At 33.3% G+C, this 18585-nt stretch overlaps 1 protein-coding gene across 4 annotated transcripts in view; it reads right to left on the bottom strand.

The window, feature by feature from the left end:
* The window catches only part of LOC130900487 (uncharacterized), a 57619-nt gene that overhangs the window by 6301 nt on the left and 32733 nt on the right, over window positions 1-18585 (bottom strand). For 3 of the 4 annotated variants that reach the window (XM_057811132.1, XM_057811131.1, XM_057811130.1), the window contains exons 2-7: window positions 16182-16519; window positions 15828-15915; window positions 8693-8875; window positions 1586-1786; window positions 1018-1238; window positions 281-620 (exon numbers count right to left, since the gene is read on the bottom strand). In XM_057811132.1, coding sequence (XP_057667115.1) covers window positions 281-620; window positions 1018-1238; window positions 1586-1786; window positions 8693-8875; window positions 15828-15915; window positions 16182-16475 — 1327 coding nt within the window. In that variant the 5' untranslated portion in view covers window positions 16476-16519. The remainder of the gene's footprint in view (window positions 1-280; window positions 621-1017; window positions 1239-1585; window positions 1787-8692; window positions 8876-15827; window positions 15916-16181; window positions 16520-18585) is intronic. The other variant, XM_057811129.1, reaches the window with a different exon arrangement.

Raw genomic sequence — 18585 nt, 5'->3', positions numbered from 1 at the left:
CAAGCAATTAGTGTCATCTAATTTGTTTTTTATATATCTAACACAATTATACATATTTATAAAAGAGCAATAACAAGAATTTTATATCCATGAGGTACCCATAAAATAAATTATATTTAAAAAAACACCGTTAAATCTCAAACATGAACTGATATTAACAATAAAACACTTTATTGGGGTCCTCAAATAGATACTATACAAAAAAATTGTCATTAACTGCAATAATTTTTAAATGAAATGAATAAAGGAGGAGATAATTTTGATTCCTACAAAAACTTACCGAATTGTTTATGATTAGCCCATCCTTGTGGTAAAGTAGGTTTATAAACATCCACATTACTTCCACCTTTTTGATAATTATCAATTATTTTATTGATGCTGCTACTGTTGTAATTAGAATTCTGTGCGTACATTTTCTGATCACTAGATTTTGGAATACTCCAATTAGCAAGATTGTCGTTCTTTAAAGCTGATTCGTAAGAGTTAACAGCAGGAGCCACGTAATTTCCTTTAGTTGGCCACGTTGGCTCTTCTACGAATGCTGCATCAACAGAACCCGTTTCTAAAGCAGCGTCCCAAGGGGATTTTACAAGCTTCACACGAGGACGGTTGAATTTTTCCTAGAGAAATATAAATAAGTAGGTACCCTGAATTAGAAGTATGAAGGAACATGAAAATTTTCTCTCATCTTTTTAGCTCATGGAATGTAAAGCACAGAAGAAAGGAAGATTTTATGTTCATTTTAACAACTTTTTATAGTGGCGTGATATGTGAATTATAATTATGGAATGATGTACCATAACAATAATAAGAAAGGTATAAGAAAAAGTTGGAATAACATTTAAAATATTGAAAGAGTGATAAAAAGTACTAAATTGGAAAACCTTGACGGAAACAAACAGAAAGTACAAAGGAGAAAAAATCTGAGAATCTGTAGAACAAAAATTTCAATTAGTTGCTACTTCAAGAAGAATGATAGGTAACTGTTCATATGAAGCGTGTACTCTTAATACTCACCTGAATACCGTCCAACTTCTGTTTATGCTGGAGTCTTTCAACTGTTTCTGGTAAGTAGCTAGGTGTTGGTAGATTCACCGATGGTAGAGGAGTTAATGGAGATAATAATGGCACTGGCGTAGGGGGTATTTCTGTAGCTGATGGAGTTTGTCTTGTACCATTTGTTTCACCCACAACCCACTTTTCAGATCGCTTACGTCGTTTCGCAAATAATTCTGCTCCTAAACATGGAAAAATCCCAAGTGTTTTTATATCGTTATGTTATTATCAAAATTGTAGTAAGTGATACATTTTCCTTCTATTTATTTTCAGCCTAATTTGAAAATGAACCAGTGTTTACATTTAAAAGGAAGTAGCTGGTAGAAAATTGAGTTTGAATCTATAGTAGGAAGCAAAAGAAAACAAAAACGAATAACAAAGTCCTTACATCTGAATGATTTAATAATATACATCTAGAAGGTATACTTGGAATTTATGTTTTACAAACTATTGGAGGTTATGAGGTATAAATCAGTAACGATTTTTATTAATGAAATTTGTTGATAAAAATTACATTCGTAGTTTTTACCTTTTCCTTTGGGAGAATTGAGCCCTTTTACTATTTCTTGAGCGATTTCTGGCGAGAGTAACGCAGTATCTACGTTGTAACCTTGTTTTCTCAAAGAATTTATGTCATGAACCTGTCCATGCGGGTTCATAACCAGCTTGATAGGATCTTTTGGTTTGTCATTGCAGCTGTTTAGCTCTTGGCCGTTAAAACCTCCTCGACCTGCGAACACAAAAAATTCATTTTCATAACTCTAGTAACAGGCACGGTGTTATATAAGTACCTACAAAAGTACATTTACGAGGGTTGTCTGAAGCGTTTTCGACCTCTCTTATCAATATGATTTAGAAAATATATTTGCACATTATTTAAGAGATTCTTACAAGAATTTCAGTAATTTTCGACGCTTTGACAATCGTATAAGAGATATTTTTTTAAAAATGGAATACAGAACTTACTCTGGAAAAGGCATAAACTGATTTATAGGTCCGAAAAGTGATGGCGAACATTTTCATGGGATTGTGTTGATCTATTACCTGAAATAATTGTTTGATAAGGTAAATAGATAAATTGCAAAAAATGACCGCTTTTCGATTAGGACAACGCACTTTCTAGAACTTCGTTCATCATCATAGCTAAAATTCAAGGGTTGCACTTCGAATTGAGTGATTGCCAACCGTATTCAACAGATCTGGCACCCAGCGACTTTTTTTATGTTCCATTTGCAGGAAAATATTTTCATCAGAATAATACTTAAACGCATGTTCTTAGGGAGAAACACAGTTACTATTAATTGGAAGGTTTAAAAAGATTAGCTTCGCTATAAAAAATATATATATATACTTAAAAAGAAAAGAATAATCATCATGGAAAAAAATCTTGTTTCTCTGTTAGACAGGAAACTTTTCAGTCAACCCTCGTAAATTTAGTAGTTGTAGAAAATGAGGAAGATTAACTGCTGTGTGTGAGACAATAGAGAAAAAAAATTTAATCCGCTTTTAACCTTCTCGAAGATAGATGCATGTTTTTATATTTTTACCTCATGTGTATATGTTACATACTTGTTGGACAGCAAGCCTCTAATAATATTGTATTTCAACAAATTTAGAATGTTTTTTCGTCGTCTTCAAATATGTTTTCCACTACTCTGTTTCATCTTACTTACTCTCTAGATTGAGTGCAGCAGTCTCCAACATTCATGTTTCTACCAGTGGATTAGGCGTTAGTAATATTACAAATACGAACAAAATATACTTTAACGGGTCTCCTCAGAGTTTCTTTCTCTCTACTTGTATTTAAGTGAGAGTTTTGGATGATATATTCCATCATATAAGTTGTTTCCATTAACTTAGAATAACAGAAATGTTCAATTTATAGCTAGATTAATAAATCAGTGGAAAAATCAATTGCAAAAATATACAAAACATAATTTGTCTAAAAATTTTCTGTCAATTTTGAATATTTATTTATGGTACCTCTTTGAGAATGTGATTGTCGTCTAGAAACATATTTTATAAAGTATCCTGCCAAGTCACGTTATTGGCTCAAAAACGTACGCCCACTTCAAAGAAATTATTTAAATTAAAACACTTTTAATTATGTTTTTATCTTATTTTAGTAAATTATAAATTCTCACAACTTCAAAGCATGAACAGTCAGATAAAATTTTCACAATTTTTACCTTCGAATCAAAAATAGAGAATATCCATTTTTTTCAAAAAACTAGAGTACAAATAATCCTATAAGGCTCATTATAACAATTTTCTCTCCAAATATATTATTTTCTAGAAAGTAGATAACAATATTCATAACTCTTAGTAGGGGGACAGTGGTACTTTGATTTCAACCTTTTGATGTTACTAGGCAAACTTTGTGGCGGCAGTTTCTTCTTCCTTCATGGAAAAGCGGCACTTCTGGTCGTCCGTCATGCTCATAGTGTGAATATTGCGGCTCAGATGACCGGGTCCGGTTAAAAGTCCATTAACATAACTAACATAACTATTCAAGTGGAGCAGCTGCTTGGTAAGAAAGGAGAAGCTTATGTGTTCCTTACCTTTCTCTTATGTCAGGTGTCACTATTAATTTCTCCAGAGCCTGCATTGAAAGCAGTTTGTTGAGAAACGTAATAGTAATCTTTTCGCTACATCAATAATGCGTTTGGAGGATTTACGGATCCCAATCTAGCAAGCGGGACAGCTTCGTCATTATCATAGCTCTTCTAGGATTTTTTTACACTCTAGCACAAGCCTTGAGCACACCATTCCTGCTGTTATGACTTGTATGGCACTGCCATATTCCCTAATAGCGAATACCTAGGTTTGAAAGAAGATAGCATGTTTCCCTACCGAGAAAAAATCGATTATTTTGGGGTGTTCTGCGTAGAAAACTCCTCTGACCAACTCATTCATCCTGGAGCCCTTTGTGTACCCGGTGGCTCCATTATTTAGTTTAGTGGGCTTAGAGTCACCAATCTATTGCTCTCTACCAGTGATGTACGTCATCCTTATTATTAACAGTGGTAACACTATTAAAATATGTTTATGTATCCAATATTGATATCTTAAAATACGAGAAACCTGGAAAAGGATCAGCCTACAGAAGAATTGTCGAGGAAAGGATTCAGCCAAAAAACCTATAGAATGATTAGAGAGCATAACAAATGTACAGAGTACAAATGGATTTAATTGAAGAGAAATATTCCTATTTCCCACCCTTATTGGAATGTAGTGACTGTAAAGGAAAACAAACAATTTAGAGAAAGCTAGAATATAAGAAAAATAAGTACTCATCGACAAACTGACATAGTAAAGATATGAAAATGAGTAAACTTCTAGCTATTCAATAAAACTGCATGTTCCGATTGGAGTCATCTGGTTTCATTAAAACGGTGAGCCCTTTCCACTTTTTCTCAAGACCTGTTGGTAATGCTGGTTTTCCAAGCACTTGTATACGAGTTGTGACAATTAGGGCACAGAAATTTAGTCATAGCTCGGTAACAGTGTGTCACATCGTACATATCGCGCCCAACGAAGAGGCCTCCTATATCAATTCTACTTGAAGCCTGAGATCGATACGTTCGAGTTGTGTTTGTGCGAATGTATGTGAAAAACAGTTTTAGTAGTGGCAGAAATTAAGTTACATGACCAGCAACTGGAGACTGTGTATGGAGACAGGTGTATGGCAAAACCTTTGAATGGGCGAAGCTCAGCAAAAAGGGGCGTGTATCAGCAGATGATCCATACGAAAGAGATCCCAAGCATCACGAATGTGCATAGTTTACGCAAACTGCTTACATCTGACCCGTGTTTAACCATTAATGCGTTGATTTTAATATCAACATAGAAAGTTTCTCAGTTGCTAGATGAATCAGGTAATCACTGTAGATAGGTATACGTAAATCGAACACACTGTGTTCAGTCTGAATATAACCAAACGGTTCAAGAAATTCCAATTTAGTTTCAAGAAATGATTGGAGAACATCCAAAAAATCCGAGATATCGACAAAACGATAGCTGGATAGATTTATAAAGGCACGTGTTCTCTATATACATCTGGAACTCGTCAATTTATGATGGAGCTTGAGAACACACCGTACTATTTCGAATTTATTCTGCAAGATTTTCTGGCAAAAAAAACATTTCAACGATTACGTACCTATTACCTATTTTATAGTATCGATATTACCGCTGGCCCTTTAGTTTATTTCCCAAAATGAAGTCACAACTGATAAAAACTAATCATACTAGAGCAATGGAGTTGTAGGAGGCTGCAACCATGGTTCTAAATGCTTTGATCCTTGAAAGCAATTTTGAAATGTTCGATTAAAATTTTGTATAAAACGTTATTTGCTTATTTTTATTGATCAATTTCTAGAACTTGATTAGCAAAATACTTACTAGAAAAGCATCGTTTTTTAGAACCCACTTCCAAATCATGAGCATGTAGTAGTACGAATAAAACATAATTGTTAATTAGTTTTTCCTAGATTCCTTTGATTTATCCAAAACGTATTTCAAATGCGTTTAAACTTTTGTCAAATAGTGAAATAACGATAATATACCTAATAACATTATGTATTGAAACCGGGTTTGATTAATGGATAACCTAATTGAACGTATACACTTCAATCCATATAATTATTTTATTTAAACATCGACATATATATATATATATATATATATATATATATATATATATCCTATATATATCCTACTTGTCTATAGATCGAATACTTCGAAAATTTTCAAAAGGTGTCAACAAGAGAGATTGTTAATAAATATCACACAATATATGATATTTTCAATTCAGAAACAGACACCAATACACACGTACATTCCACTAACCTTTGAATATACTTCGACTTAGGCGTTCCAAGTAGTTTCTCGTATATTTGTGATTAATATTCTAATTGATTCTGAAATTTACAGCTGTCCGCACTGACACCTAGATATGTTCTGAAGATAATTTTAGCCCTATTAATTCCATCGTTGCACAATCCAAGATGTGTGGGCATATGGCCAAACTTAATTCTTTTTTTACTTCCGTAGCCGACAAAGTGTTTGCTTAGTGTTATTGACACAATGAATGTGGAAATGTTTTCTCTATACATCTCAAGAATTGAATGCGAATTTTACATTGTATTGCAAAAATCTTGAATGGGTAATATGATCTATTCTTGTGATGCTAAGAACTAATAAAGCTCATTTATATGTAATATGACGAGTTAAGTAGAGAATTATGAATGAATCATCCTTATTTCAGTTTAATCTAAAATAACTAAGGATCTTTTCAGATTTATTGTCCACGCGGGTCTGATTCCGAACTAGCTCAGGATAGATCACATGCGCACTTCCAAAATATATCATAGATATTGCTAGAACAATAGTAAATAATTCCGTTCTCATTTTAGAAGGTTTCTTACAACGAAAGATGAAATCAAAATAGAATTTTCAAAAAAATAAACAGGAAATCGTAGCTATTTCTGAGAACCATATTATAAAGAGAAATGTTGAAACGTAAAAACTTCAAGTCCAGTATAAACAGAAAATAGTACAAGCCAACATAAAGAGAATGAACAACAATTATGAAATAAGATATACCTATTATATAAATTCAATTATATAAATGTCTTAATCATTATTTTCTTAAGTTATTATATCATACAATTTATAATTTCAAAGGACAATTAATAGAAAACTTAACTAATTTAACAATATAAAAAGTATTTTGATAAAATAGTGATAATTAAATAATCCACTTGAAAAAATTGATTAGGCACAATAGTATTGATGTTCTTGATGATTTGGAATCAGTCTAGGGAATAAAGCTATAAACTAATGCAGTTACATAGATAACAGTATTAATATTATATGTATTGTGGAATGCATGCATGTTGTGTCTAGCATAAATGGTATACTGTATTTATCTTCAGAGTGAACTTATCGTTTTATTTAATATATGAAACTGAGGAAATGTTTATTATAACAAATATCCTTTTTTGTAGGTTTACACTCTTCATTAGCCATAGTCTTGATATAATCTCAAGCGAAACGAGTATTGATATGTATGTTACAGATCTAGCTGTTCATTTTAACTAATCTATTTCTTTAAAAAAAACTGTTTCGCTTCAATTTATATCCTACAGATACCTTCCAAAATCTCATGAGAATAATAAGTAGGTATGTCTCACATAACCAGTACAGGCATACCAATACCTGTTTATACGTTACAGTTTAAATATATAGATCTTTTCTGGACAGGGAAAGAAGTGAGAACATCAGGAGATTGTGCAAAATAGATGACGTTAACGAATGGATTCTATCAAGAAAGAAAGAATGCAACGAGCACATAAGTCGTATGGACAACAATAGACTGGCGACAAGATAAATCTCCATTGGGCCGAAGGAGTACCGGCCGATCCAGAAAAAGGTGGAGCGATAACCTTGAAGCAGGATAGGAGGCAATGATGTCGAAGATAAAACAGGCAACTACGCCTAATACGAACAAGAAGATCTTTTCCTTTATAAACAATTAATATGAATGAGATTCTTTACTAGGGATAATCGTGAGTGTTATTCGATTGGAATTCTGTTCGGAAACACAATTTTCATTATCACATTATCTTTAAGATTTTATTTCCCATAGCACAGTGACTTAAAACATATTAGAAGATATAATTGAATGAGTTTGCTATTTTAACTTGATTTATACAGGGTGTTAATTGCGACTAAAAATGGATTTATCTAAACAACCCGAATTGTTGGAAAATATCAGTAGTTAAACAAAGTATAATCACCAAAACCCGTCGCAAAGACATTAAGTGTACTTCACAATTATTCTAGGTGGTCGAGATATCAATACCGAGTGTATAGTGGACAGCTGATGGATGTATGAAGTTTATAGGAGAATAATCCAGATTTAATTAACCGATAGCTGGTTCTCTCTCACAAAAAGTTAATGCTAAAACACACAAGTACTGCGAAAGTTACGCGGAATAACTTATCACATTCAGCATTTAGTCCAGACATTGCAACGTCAGACTCATTGAGAGATTACTACGTGGGTAAAGATTTATTTTAAAGGCTATTTTGAAAATGTAGTGTCTCCTTGTATCTAAGCCCAAAGACTGGTTTTACTATGGAATCAAAGAACTTACTGAATGTTGGGTTGAAATCTTAGGATACGATGGGCTATATTTCGGATATTTGGGCTTGCGTTTTGTATGATAGATGATAAACATATCAAACATGGGAAGTCGACATTATTACTAAGATACTCTTTATATAAAGTTTTCAATAACATCTGGATAATTTTGTTATACAGCTTCAAAAGTCGGCTTCGAAATATCAATAATTGTTATACGTAAACTATTTAAAATTTTGCTTTTGGTTCAATTTTCCATTATTGCTTCTACATTTTTCATAGCTCACTCCGTTAAAGCTGTTCTTATTTTGTCTGAACATCTTCATTGACAAACTTCACTGACTTTTTGACTAAATATTTCATAGACCAAATCTCTTTAGTGTATCAATTACTGTTTACAATGAAATTATGGAATCTACCTGGTGAGTAATTATTGAAATATTGAAAAGATTTTTCAAGTTTGGTACTCAATTGTACAATACGTACCTTCTCCTTCATGCACCCATTTGACTGATCTCTTCATTCTTTTCACATACATCGACTGTCCTTTGCTACTCTTATTACTAATGTCTGACAAAGAACTGGATATTCTGTGAGCAAGCTTAATCTGATCCTCAATAGTTGGATGGAAACCTTTTTCATAAAATGCAGAAGATGCAAACACCTTACCTGAAAAATAAATCATTTTAACAACATATAAATGAAATGAAATGAATAATTTAGTATCTTAGGTTATTTATGTGGCCACATGATCAAATTTTAGTGAAATAATACTTTTTCTTATGCAAAGAAAAATTGACTTCCTATTGTCTATAAAAAACTAGTGAGATTCAGAATCCATAATACAACTCGAAAACTACAATATTTGTGTGAAGAATATTGGACTGGCACATATTATCGTGCCAATGAAATTTAACTGGTATGATTTTTGAATGTTTGGTCATAGTCCATTGAATGGTTTTCAAAGTTTAAGAATATTGTCCTTTCAAACCTGCTTCAATTCAAGAATAAGTTGGAAGAACTTAAATCGGAATTCATGGTCATTCGCTTCTTGTTCAGTAAGGTTTTGTGAAACATAAAATTTTGCCAAAGTTGTGTCACAACCACTATGGCAGAATTTTATGTATAGCAAAAATGTTCAAATTTAACTGTTCATTCATAATCATCATTATCAAACGACAGTTTGATTTACAAAACCCTCACCAAATTTAACACAAAACGTTGCTCCAAATTCCGATGTTCACTTTTTGTAACACAGAACTTCCCTAATGTTACTGTCAAAAACAATGTTATCAGTAAGGATGTGGAACTCGAACTAAAAAAGTGAAAGCGGTAAAAAATGACTAGTACAGGTCGGTAGACACGTTGTTACATCTCTTTTAGTATTGGCAGTCTCATTACTTTTCATATACACCTTGTAAGATCAACTTTTCCAATTTCACAAGCCGAATTTGTAGATTAATTGCTAATTTTCCTTCCATGTATTTTATTTTTATTCCAAAATTTATAAACAAGTTACCGAATAAATTCTTAACGAATATTTTTTTTTTGAATTTTTCAAAAATAAAGTTTTTCACCGTTCTCCCCCAATAATGTGATGATAATATGAAAATAATTCCTCTCTAAGTAAGAACTAACCACACACTGATGCCTCTAAGAATGGGTCTAAAAAAGTAACTTTAGGGATTATAATTTAACAAACTCGGTACTAAATTCAAAGTATTTACTCTGACATATGAAACTGGTCATATGACTGGTGATATAATCAAATCATTTGTTCACGCCAGAATTAATTCAAAACTCATGAAAACTGGCAACGCTGTCCGACCAACCGACTACTGAGCGAATGGAAGAAATGAGATATATAATAAGTTCTGTTGTTAAAGCTATGTAAAAAATTTTCTTACAAATAAATGTTAATGTGAACGTGTTAATAATAACTATAATACAAAAAATGGTCCTTACGAGCGGATTATAAACAAAACCAGTGAAAATTCGCAATAAACAATATATTATTAACAACTATAACCCAAAAACAATTTACCACGTGCTGCAAGCAACTATCAACGAGTGCAAAGTGATCGACCAAACAAGTAGTCGATACAATATCACGGCGACCAGACATCAACTCAACTGGCCGACTAGTTCAATTGCAAGAATCAGGCAGTTCGACCGAAATCAGAGTGAGTTTGTTCCAAATTATTTATTTCCGAATTTTTCTTTCCATTTGCGATTTCAAAGCTTCTCTGTTTGTGCTTGAACAATTTGACAATATAAAATGGCAGAACTTGGCAAACTAATAAAGAAAAGAGGTGTAATTAAAGCTCAGTTAACTATTTTCACAAAAGCGGTAAATGAATTTGCAACTATATCTAATTTAAGCCAAACAGAAGTTACAAAATTAAAAGATAGGTTACGTGATGCCGAAAATTATCTTGACGAATTCAAATCATATCAATTAGAAATAGAGTTACAGGATGATATAAATTTAGATGAGCAATTAATCGAACGAGAGAGATTTGAAAATTCATATTATGATGCAATCGCTGTTGCTAAAAACATTTTACAAAGCTACAATAATCACGATAATGATACAAATCTTAGCGTGATTTCAGACAAAGCTTGTTGTAAAAACGAGGGTATAAAGCTTCCGGATATATCACTTCCTAAATTCAGTGGAAACTTTGAAGATTGGTTAGAATTCAGGGACACATATAAATGCCTTATTCATGATAGTAAAAAATTAGATAATATTCAAAAATTTTATTACTTGCGAAGTGCACTAGGAGGAACAGCAGCGGCGTCCATTTCCAAAATCAAATATACGGCCGACAATTATGAAGTGGCATGGGCCACAATTTCAAAAAGATTTGACAATACTAAAAAATTAATATATGAACATATTAGAGCTATTTTTTCATTAGAAAATATACAAAAACCGACAGCTGAAAAACTACAAAATCTAGCTGACGATATTCACAAACATTTGGGATCTATTGAACAATTGGGGCAAAATATAACTAATTGGGATCCTCTACTAATTTTTTGGATTACTAATAAATTAGATACTAGCTCAAACCTTGAATGGGAAAGGGAAAATAGAGATCAGGAAGAATTGCCAAAGTTAGATAAATTCCTACAATTTTTACAAAAACGTTCCAATTTTCTTAATATGTTAGAATCAAAGAACAGTCTCAGTTTAAATAAATCAGATTCAAAATTTAGTAATGAGGAAAATAAATTCAATAAACAAAGTAGAGTAAGGTCATTGACCTCAAGTACATATACATGCTCCTATTGCAAGAAAGAGCATTCAATATATCGTTGTGCAGAGTTTCTCGGATTAACAATAACACAAAAAAAAGATTTTGTCAAAAAATCAAATCTTTGCCATAACTGTTTGCGTTCGGGTCACTCTGTCAAACAGTGTAAATTAGGGCCTTGCAAAGTGTGTAAAGCTTGGCACAATACAATTTTGCATGAAAAACTCGAGATAGCGGACAACGCGAGCTCAAGTTCCGCAGCACTAAGCAGTGGCGTAGTGGTACCAGCGGCGGGGCAGGTGCTATTATCTACCGCCTGTTTACTCATTTCAGACAATTTCAATAATTTTCACAAAGCAAGAGCGTTATTAGATTGTGGTTCTCAAACTTCCTTTATAACGGAGGATTTGCAAAAGCGTTTGAATATTGCGACACATAAAACAGATCTTTCAATTTTCGGAATTTCAAACAATATTTCAAAGGTCAGTAAAAGGTGTAAGGTTTCATTTAAATCTATACATACCAATTTTAAAGCGCATGGCAATTGTTATATTCTAAAAGAGATTACAAGTGTGATGCCGTGTTGTCGAATCAACACGCAATCTTGGGCGATTCCAGGTGATCTAAAGCTAGCTGATCCACAATTCAATATTCCCGGACCAGTAGACATGCTCATTGGCGCGGACCTATTTTGGACAATTTTAAGCAATAACAAAATTTCGTTAGGAAAAAATATGCCGCTATTAATTGATACAGTGCTAGGTTGGGTTGTATCTGGGCAAATAAGTACTAACAACGTTGAAAAGGCTTCTTGTAATTTAAGTATAAACCAGGAATTATTAAATTCAATAGCCAAATTTTGGGAAATCGAGGAAATATCTAGCACGCGACAACTTTCTCCAGATGAACAATTTTGCGAGGACAATTTCATCAAAACTACTACCAGAGACGCGAACGGACGTTTTACAGTCACTATACCTTTGAAGCAACAACCTTCTAGTTTAGGTGAGTCGAAAGCTCAAGCCGAAAAACGTTTCTATGCATTAGAACGAAAATTCAGGAGAGATCCAATGCTGCACAGCAGATATATACAATTTATGAACGAGTATAAAGAGCTAGGCCATATGACAATTTGTAACGGCAATGATTCAAGCTTCGAATATTTCATGCCGCATCACGGAGTTTTGAGAGAAGAGAGTTTGACCACAAAACTACGGGTAGTTTTCGATGCATCAGCGCCCTCTAGCAACGGTCTATCCTTCAACAATATTCAAGTCATTGGACCCGTTTTACAAGACGATTTACTATCAATAGTCTTAAGGTTTAGGAAATATAACTATGTAGTTTCGGCAGACATAGTTAAAATGTACCGGCAAATTTCAATAACGCCCGAGCAAAGGCATTTGCAAAAAATTGTATGGCGCGAAAATCCGAGTGATAACCTGGAAGTCTACCAGCTAAATACCGTTACATACGGGCAAGCCTCTGCCAGTTATCTTGCAATACGCTGTTTAGCTAAACTCGCTGAGGATATTCAAGAAATGAACCCGGAAATAGCCGAAATCATTAAGCACGACTTTTATGTAGATGACCTGTTAACAGGTGCACCTACACTTGAGCATGCGCAATACATATGTAAAGCGATAAGTGACACTCTTAAATCGGGATGTTTCGCACTCCGAAAATGGTGCTCTAACGACACCAACGCGCTCAAAAATATAAGTTCAAATGATTTAAAATCCGATATACTAGAATTTGCGCATGATGGCAAAACAAAAACATTAGGCTTGATATGGGTTTGCAATAACGATAAGCTTCAATATAAAATTCATACCAATCCTATAGGTACAAAGGTCACAAAACGCACAATTTTATCTACTATATCAAAAATATTCGACATCCTTGGTTTACTAAGCCCATGTACTATTATCGCAAAAATGATAATGCAAAAATTATGGGAAAATAAATTAGCTTGGGATGACGCTATTCCAAAAGCTATATCTGAAAATTGGGTAAGGTTGGAGAAGGAGCTTCTTATTTTGAACGATCTTGAGTTAAACAGACAAGCTATTTGCAAGAATGCTGTTGAATTACAACTGCATGGTTTCGCTGACGCTTCGGAAAAGGCTTACGGAGCCTGTGTTTATTTGAGAAGTATTGATTCCGATCAAAAGGTTCATGTATCCCTGTTATGCGCCAAGGCAAAGGTGGCACCTATAAAAACAATACCAATCCCGCGGTTGGAATTATGCGCAGCATTGCTTCTAGCCCGCCTAACAGATAAAGCTAAAACTGCTTTGAAAATTCAATTCAAATCTTTCACACTTTGGTCGGACTCAACTATAACTCTAGCTTGGGTACGCACAAGCCCGAATCTGCTAAAAACATTCACGGCCCATAGAATGGCAGAAATTCAGTCTCTCACTAAACACGCCGATTGGAGGCACATCCCCACCCACGATAATCCAGCAGATATTGCTTCAAGGGGAATATATCCTAGTCAAATTTTAAACTCTGATTTGTGGTGGCGCGGCCCTACTTGGCTAGCTAAGGACCCAAGTTTTTGGCCCAATGACAAGCTGGAGGTGGTTCATGATTTACCTGAACTTAAATCCAGTCTTCTGACCAATGTTGCGCCCCCTACTCTGAGTTTTCCCTTTGAACGTTTTTCAAATTTCTCAAGAATGCAACGAACAATGGCATACATTTTACGATTTAAGGATAATTGTCTTCAGAGAAATCGCAGAAGAGGCGGTTCTCTTACAGTACAGGAGTTAAGTGATTCTCTAAAATGTCTCATTCGAATTTGTCAATCTCAATCGTATTCTACCGAAATTGAAACATTGAAAAATAACAAGCCTTTGAGCTCCCATAGTAATCTATTAAGTCTTAGTCCCTTTCTAGAACCCGATGGTTTGCTACGCGTAGGAGGGCGACTAAAACATTCAAATTACTCCTTTGACAAAAGGCATCCAATTTTGATCAATTCAAAGCATCATTTTTCAAAGCTACTATTTTTACAAGAACATGAACGCCTATTGCATGGCGGCCCTCAGCTGCTCTTAAGCACTATAAGAGAAAATTACTGGGTTATATCCGGTAGAAATCTTGCACGAAAGACTGTTAAGAATTGTGTGAAATGCTTCAAATTCAATGCTAAAACCATACAGCCAATCATGGCCAACTTACCGCGCGATAGAACTAATCCTTCTAGTGCATTTTCAATAGTGGGAGTTGATTACGCGGGGCCATTTATGATTAACGATAAGAAAGGTAGAGGTTGTCGTTTAAGTAAATGTTATATTGGCGTATTTATTTGTTTATCAACTAAAGCAGTCCATTTGGAATTGATTTCTAGCCTTTCTTCAGAATCATTTATTCAAGCGCTATATCGTTTTGTCTCTAGACGAGGCAAACCATCAAAAATATTGTCCGACAATGGAACAAGCTTCGTCGGGGCACAGCGAGAGCTAAAGGATTTTCTAAAACATGGCAGCAACACTATAATCGAGAAATGTAGCTCTCAGAATATAGAGTGGAGTTTTATACCACCCTACTCTCCTCATTTCGGAGGTTTGTGGGAAGCAGCTGTCAAAAGCGTAAAGCATCATTTAAGGCGCGTTTTGACCCAAGTTCATTTATCATTTGAAGAATTTGCCACAGTTCTCGCACAAATCGAGGCGATTTTGAATTCGCGTCCTTTATGCCCACTGAGCTCTGATCCCAACGATTTTGGACCTCTTACCCCAGCTCACTTCTTGATTGGAAGACCAATAATTGCAGCACCTGATCAAGATGTCACCGACATAAAAATGAATCGACTTTCCAGATTTCAGCTCGTACAACAATTAGCACAGCACTTCTGGAACAGATGGAAATCTGAGTACATTGCGGAGCTCCAAAGACGCACCAAATGGAAGTCCAACCAAGGCCATCTAGTAGAAGATTCTCTCGTTTTAGTGAAAGGCGAGAACACTATGCCCACTCAGTGGTTATTAGGTAGAATCAGCAAGCTCCATAGAGGCCCTGACGGTATCGCTAGGGTCGCTTCTATAAGAACTCCCTCTGGAGAAATCATCAAAAGAAGCTTTCAAAAAATCTGCCCCCTTCCAGTTGACCTTTGAAAGCCATCCTTATGCTTTCAACGCGGGGAGTATGTTCACGCCAGAATTAATTCAAAACTCATGAAAACTGGCAACGCTGTCCGACCAACCGACTACTGAGCGAATGGAAGAAATGAGATATATAATAAGTTCTGTTGTTAAAGCTATGTAAAAAATTTTCTTACAAATAAATGTTAATGTGAACGTGTTAATAATAACTATAATACATCATTCATGTGCAAAATAATTACTTACGGCTTTTAGTAGGTTTGATTTGCTCTCCATCTGCTGGAGTGAATATTTTTTCCAAATTAATTGGTGGTTTTGGAGGTGCATTTTCATCCTAAAATAATTAAGTGGTGATAAATATTTATATGTTAATGTCCTAGGGTAACATCAAAGTTATGCTCACATTTAACTATACTAAATTCTTGGCAGAGGTTTCTGATTTAAAACAAGGCCGCATTGTACTCGTTTAAAAAAACGTTCAGAGATTTTAGGCTTCTCATGACTTTTAATATTGCTTCAAAGTATTGATTTGGAACAAAAAATCAAGAATAATTTCTATTTTAATGAATATTGTGTTAGTAATATTATATTTATACCTACCAATCCAACTTTAAAAACCTTCTTTGTGAGGCTCTGTAAGAATTCTCTTTTAGAAGGATCTTTTCTATCAGAAGGCTTCAGACTGCTTGATCCATCTATAATATCACTAAGACTAGAAATTTTTCTAAGATCGAACGATTTATTCGGCCAATAATTGAACGGAGTTGTTGGAACGGAAGATGGTAAACATTTAGAACTTGCACTTCTATTGATGTTGTAAGTTTCTTTGGACATACAGAGGGATGACGATATATTCTCTTTTTTCGAATCGACTATTTTTGTGATTAATCTCATTTTGATATGGGTATTTTTTATTAAGGAATCTCGGTATTTGTGACCTAATATTTTGTAGTTTAAAAAATGGTTTCGCTTATATCATTCATTGAATTCAGTTTTTTTACATAAAATTTGTTTTTTATGTAAGTCTAAAAAATCATCTTACGTATCATCAAGAGGAAAAAATTTCCTAACTGCGAAAGAGGACCTATCCGAAGGTTTATACATTCAAATATATAAAAATAATTTGTTTTTAAATAATTTCATCATCAATACTATTCACATAACAGAGTATTTATTATTAAACCAACCTATTTATATTGCATTGTAAATATTTTAGGATGCTGTCAATTAATTAATCTAAAACTAAACAAACAATTCTTTACGTCACGAAAGGTAATAACCATAATATTGCTAAATCATCGTTAAAATTATTACAATAAATAACCGAGAAAAGCGCATTATAAAGCACAAAATCTATTTTGGTAATAAAAACAAATCTATCGACACTTGAAACCACAAGCTTTGAATTATCAGAGTATATTGTATACCACGAGAATCGCCAAAAATAGATCGAAAGATAGTAGAAATTCGTTATATCAAATAATAAAAAAAATTAGATCGATCACAAGAAGCCAAAGGATATATGGAAACCCTAATATTACAACAAACTTTTTTTTCAATTTTGGAAATAGTCGCCAGTATCATTATTTTTATCAATATCAAGAGTAAAACAGAACACATGTGATTTTGTTATGGATGGTATTACGTGTATTTTGCTTCCAGTCTGAATCAAGGATCACCTTAGTATTATGAGATATTTAATCTGTAATGTACAATAAAGGTTCTAGCTATTTTTGGCAGTATTCTGGGGGTTTCTTTTTGATTACACCAGTGAGTAATCCGATTATATAGTATGTTACGAGTATTTGATAAATTTTTTTCAATAATGTTTTATTTAGAGATACTTTTTATAAAGTATGGAATAAGGTATTATTGCTTCAACCGTCTCCCTCGAAAATCTATGAACCCCGCATAGCATTTTATTCTTTTTTTTTATATGTTTAAAGATTTTTTTTGGAAAATATCAGAAATATTTTCTTATATTTTTGTATATTTCCAAATAGTTAACAAATTTATTGATTCTTATAAGTTTATAATAAATATTTTCAAAATAATGAAATGGTAATTAAGTAAAACCTGAGTAAACCATAAAAAAATAATTACTGTTTCACGGACATCAAAAAAAATTTTGAATTGAATGACATTAATTGCACTGTATCGAGCGTTTTATTTATTAATTTCACTCGTAGCTGATTGCGTCTTTTTATTTTATCATCACAATATGCTCAAATATATATAGAGTTGTTGTTGTTGTATGTTTTTAACAAAAAATTAAGAGAAAAAAGTTTGTTTTAGAAATTTTTAAGATTTCTAGTGATGAATTCAATGTGAATTTATTTTTGAATTTGAAGTTGAGTTTAGTGTATCAATAATATGTAGCTTAATTGGTTGTTAGACTTTGCATGAAAATGATATGATTATTTGTTTTTTCCAAAGCGACCAAAAAACTTCTCTTCTTTTCTAAACACGACGGTTAACATAACTCAAATTTCTCATTAGTTTATTTTTTCGAAGAAGTGAGTCAATCTCATCTGTTACTAATAACGGTTGCTGCAAATTATTACGTACAAAAATAAAAAGAGAAACGCAAATATTGTAGATCCTTTGAGATTATATTGGCTTCGAGTTACAAATGTCATATCAATTTATCAGAAACTAGACACACCAAATAACACAAATGGGGAGATTATATTATCCTATATATGTGCTATCTACGACGAGATATTCATCAAAAATATAAACGTTGAAATATTAAAAAATTATAAAAAAATTGGAATACCAAGTTTGTCACAGGTCTCGATTCGTTTTGTGAATTGTTGATTTGATTTTTTATGAATACAGGTTGTATAGTTGTTAACATTTCGAAAAGAAATAGAAGAGCTTGTTTACTTTATGAAATCGTTGGCGATATTTATAATGTACATTCTATTCATTACTATCATTCCACTACAGCCACAATCAAAATTACACTGTCTGGCGCACGTTTCGTTAACCAAGTTATCAC

The sequence above is a fragment of the Diorhabda carinulata genome, chromosome X, assembly GCF_026250575.1.
Source record: "Diorhabda carinulata isolate Delta chromosome X, icDioCari1.1, whole genome shotgun sequence".
In the NCBI taxonomy this organism is placed as follows: domain Eukaryota; kingdom Metazoa; phylum Arthropoda; class Insecta; order Coleoptera; family Chrysomelidae; genus Diorhabda; species Diorhabda carinulata.
Note: the sequence above shows the minus strand (reverse complement) of the source record. Positions and strands in the feature narration are given on the sequence as shown.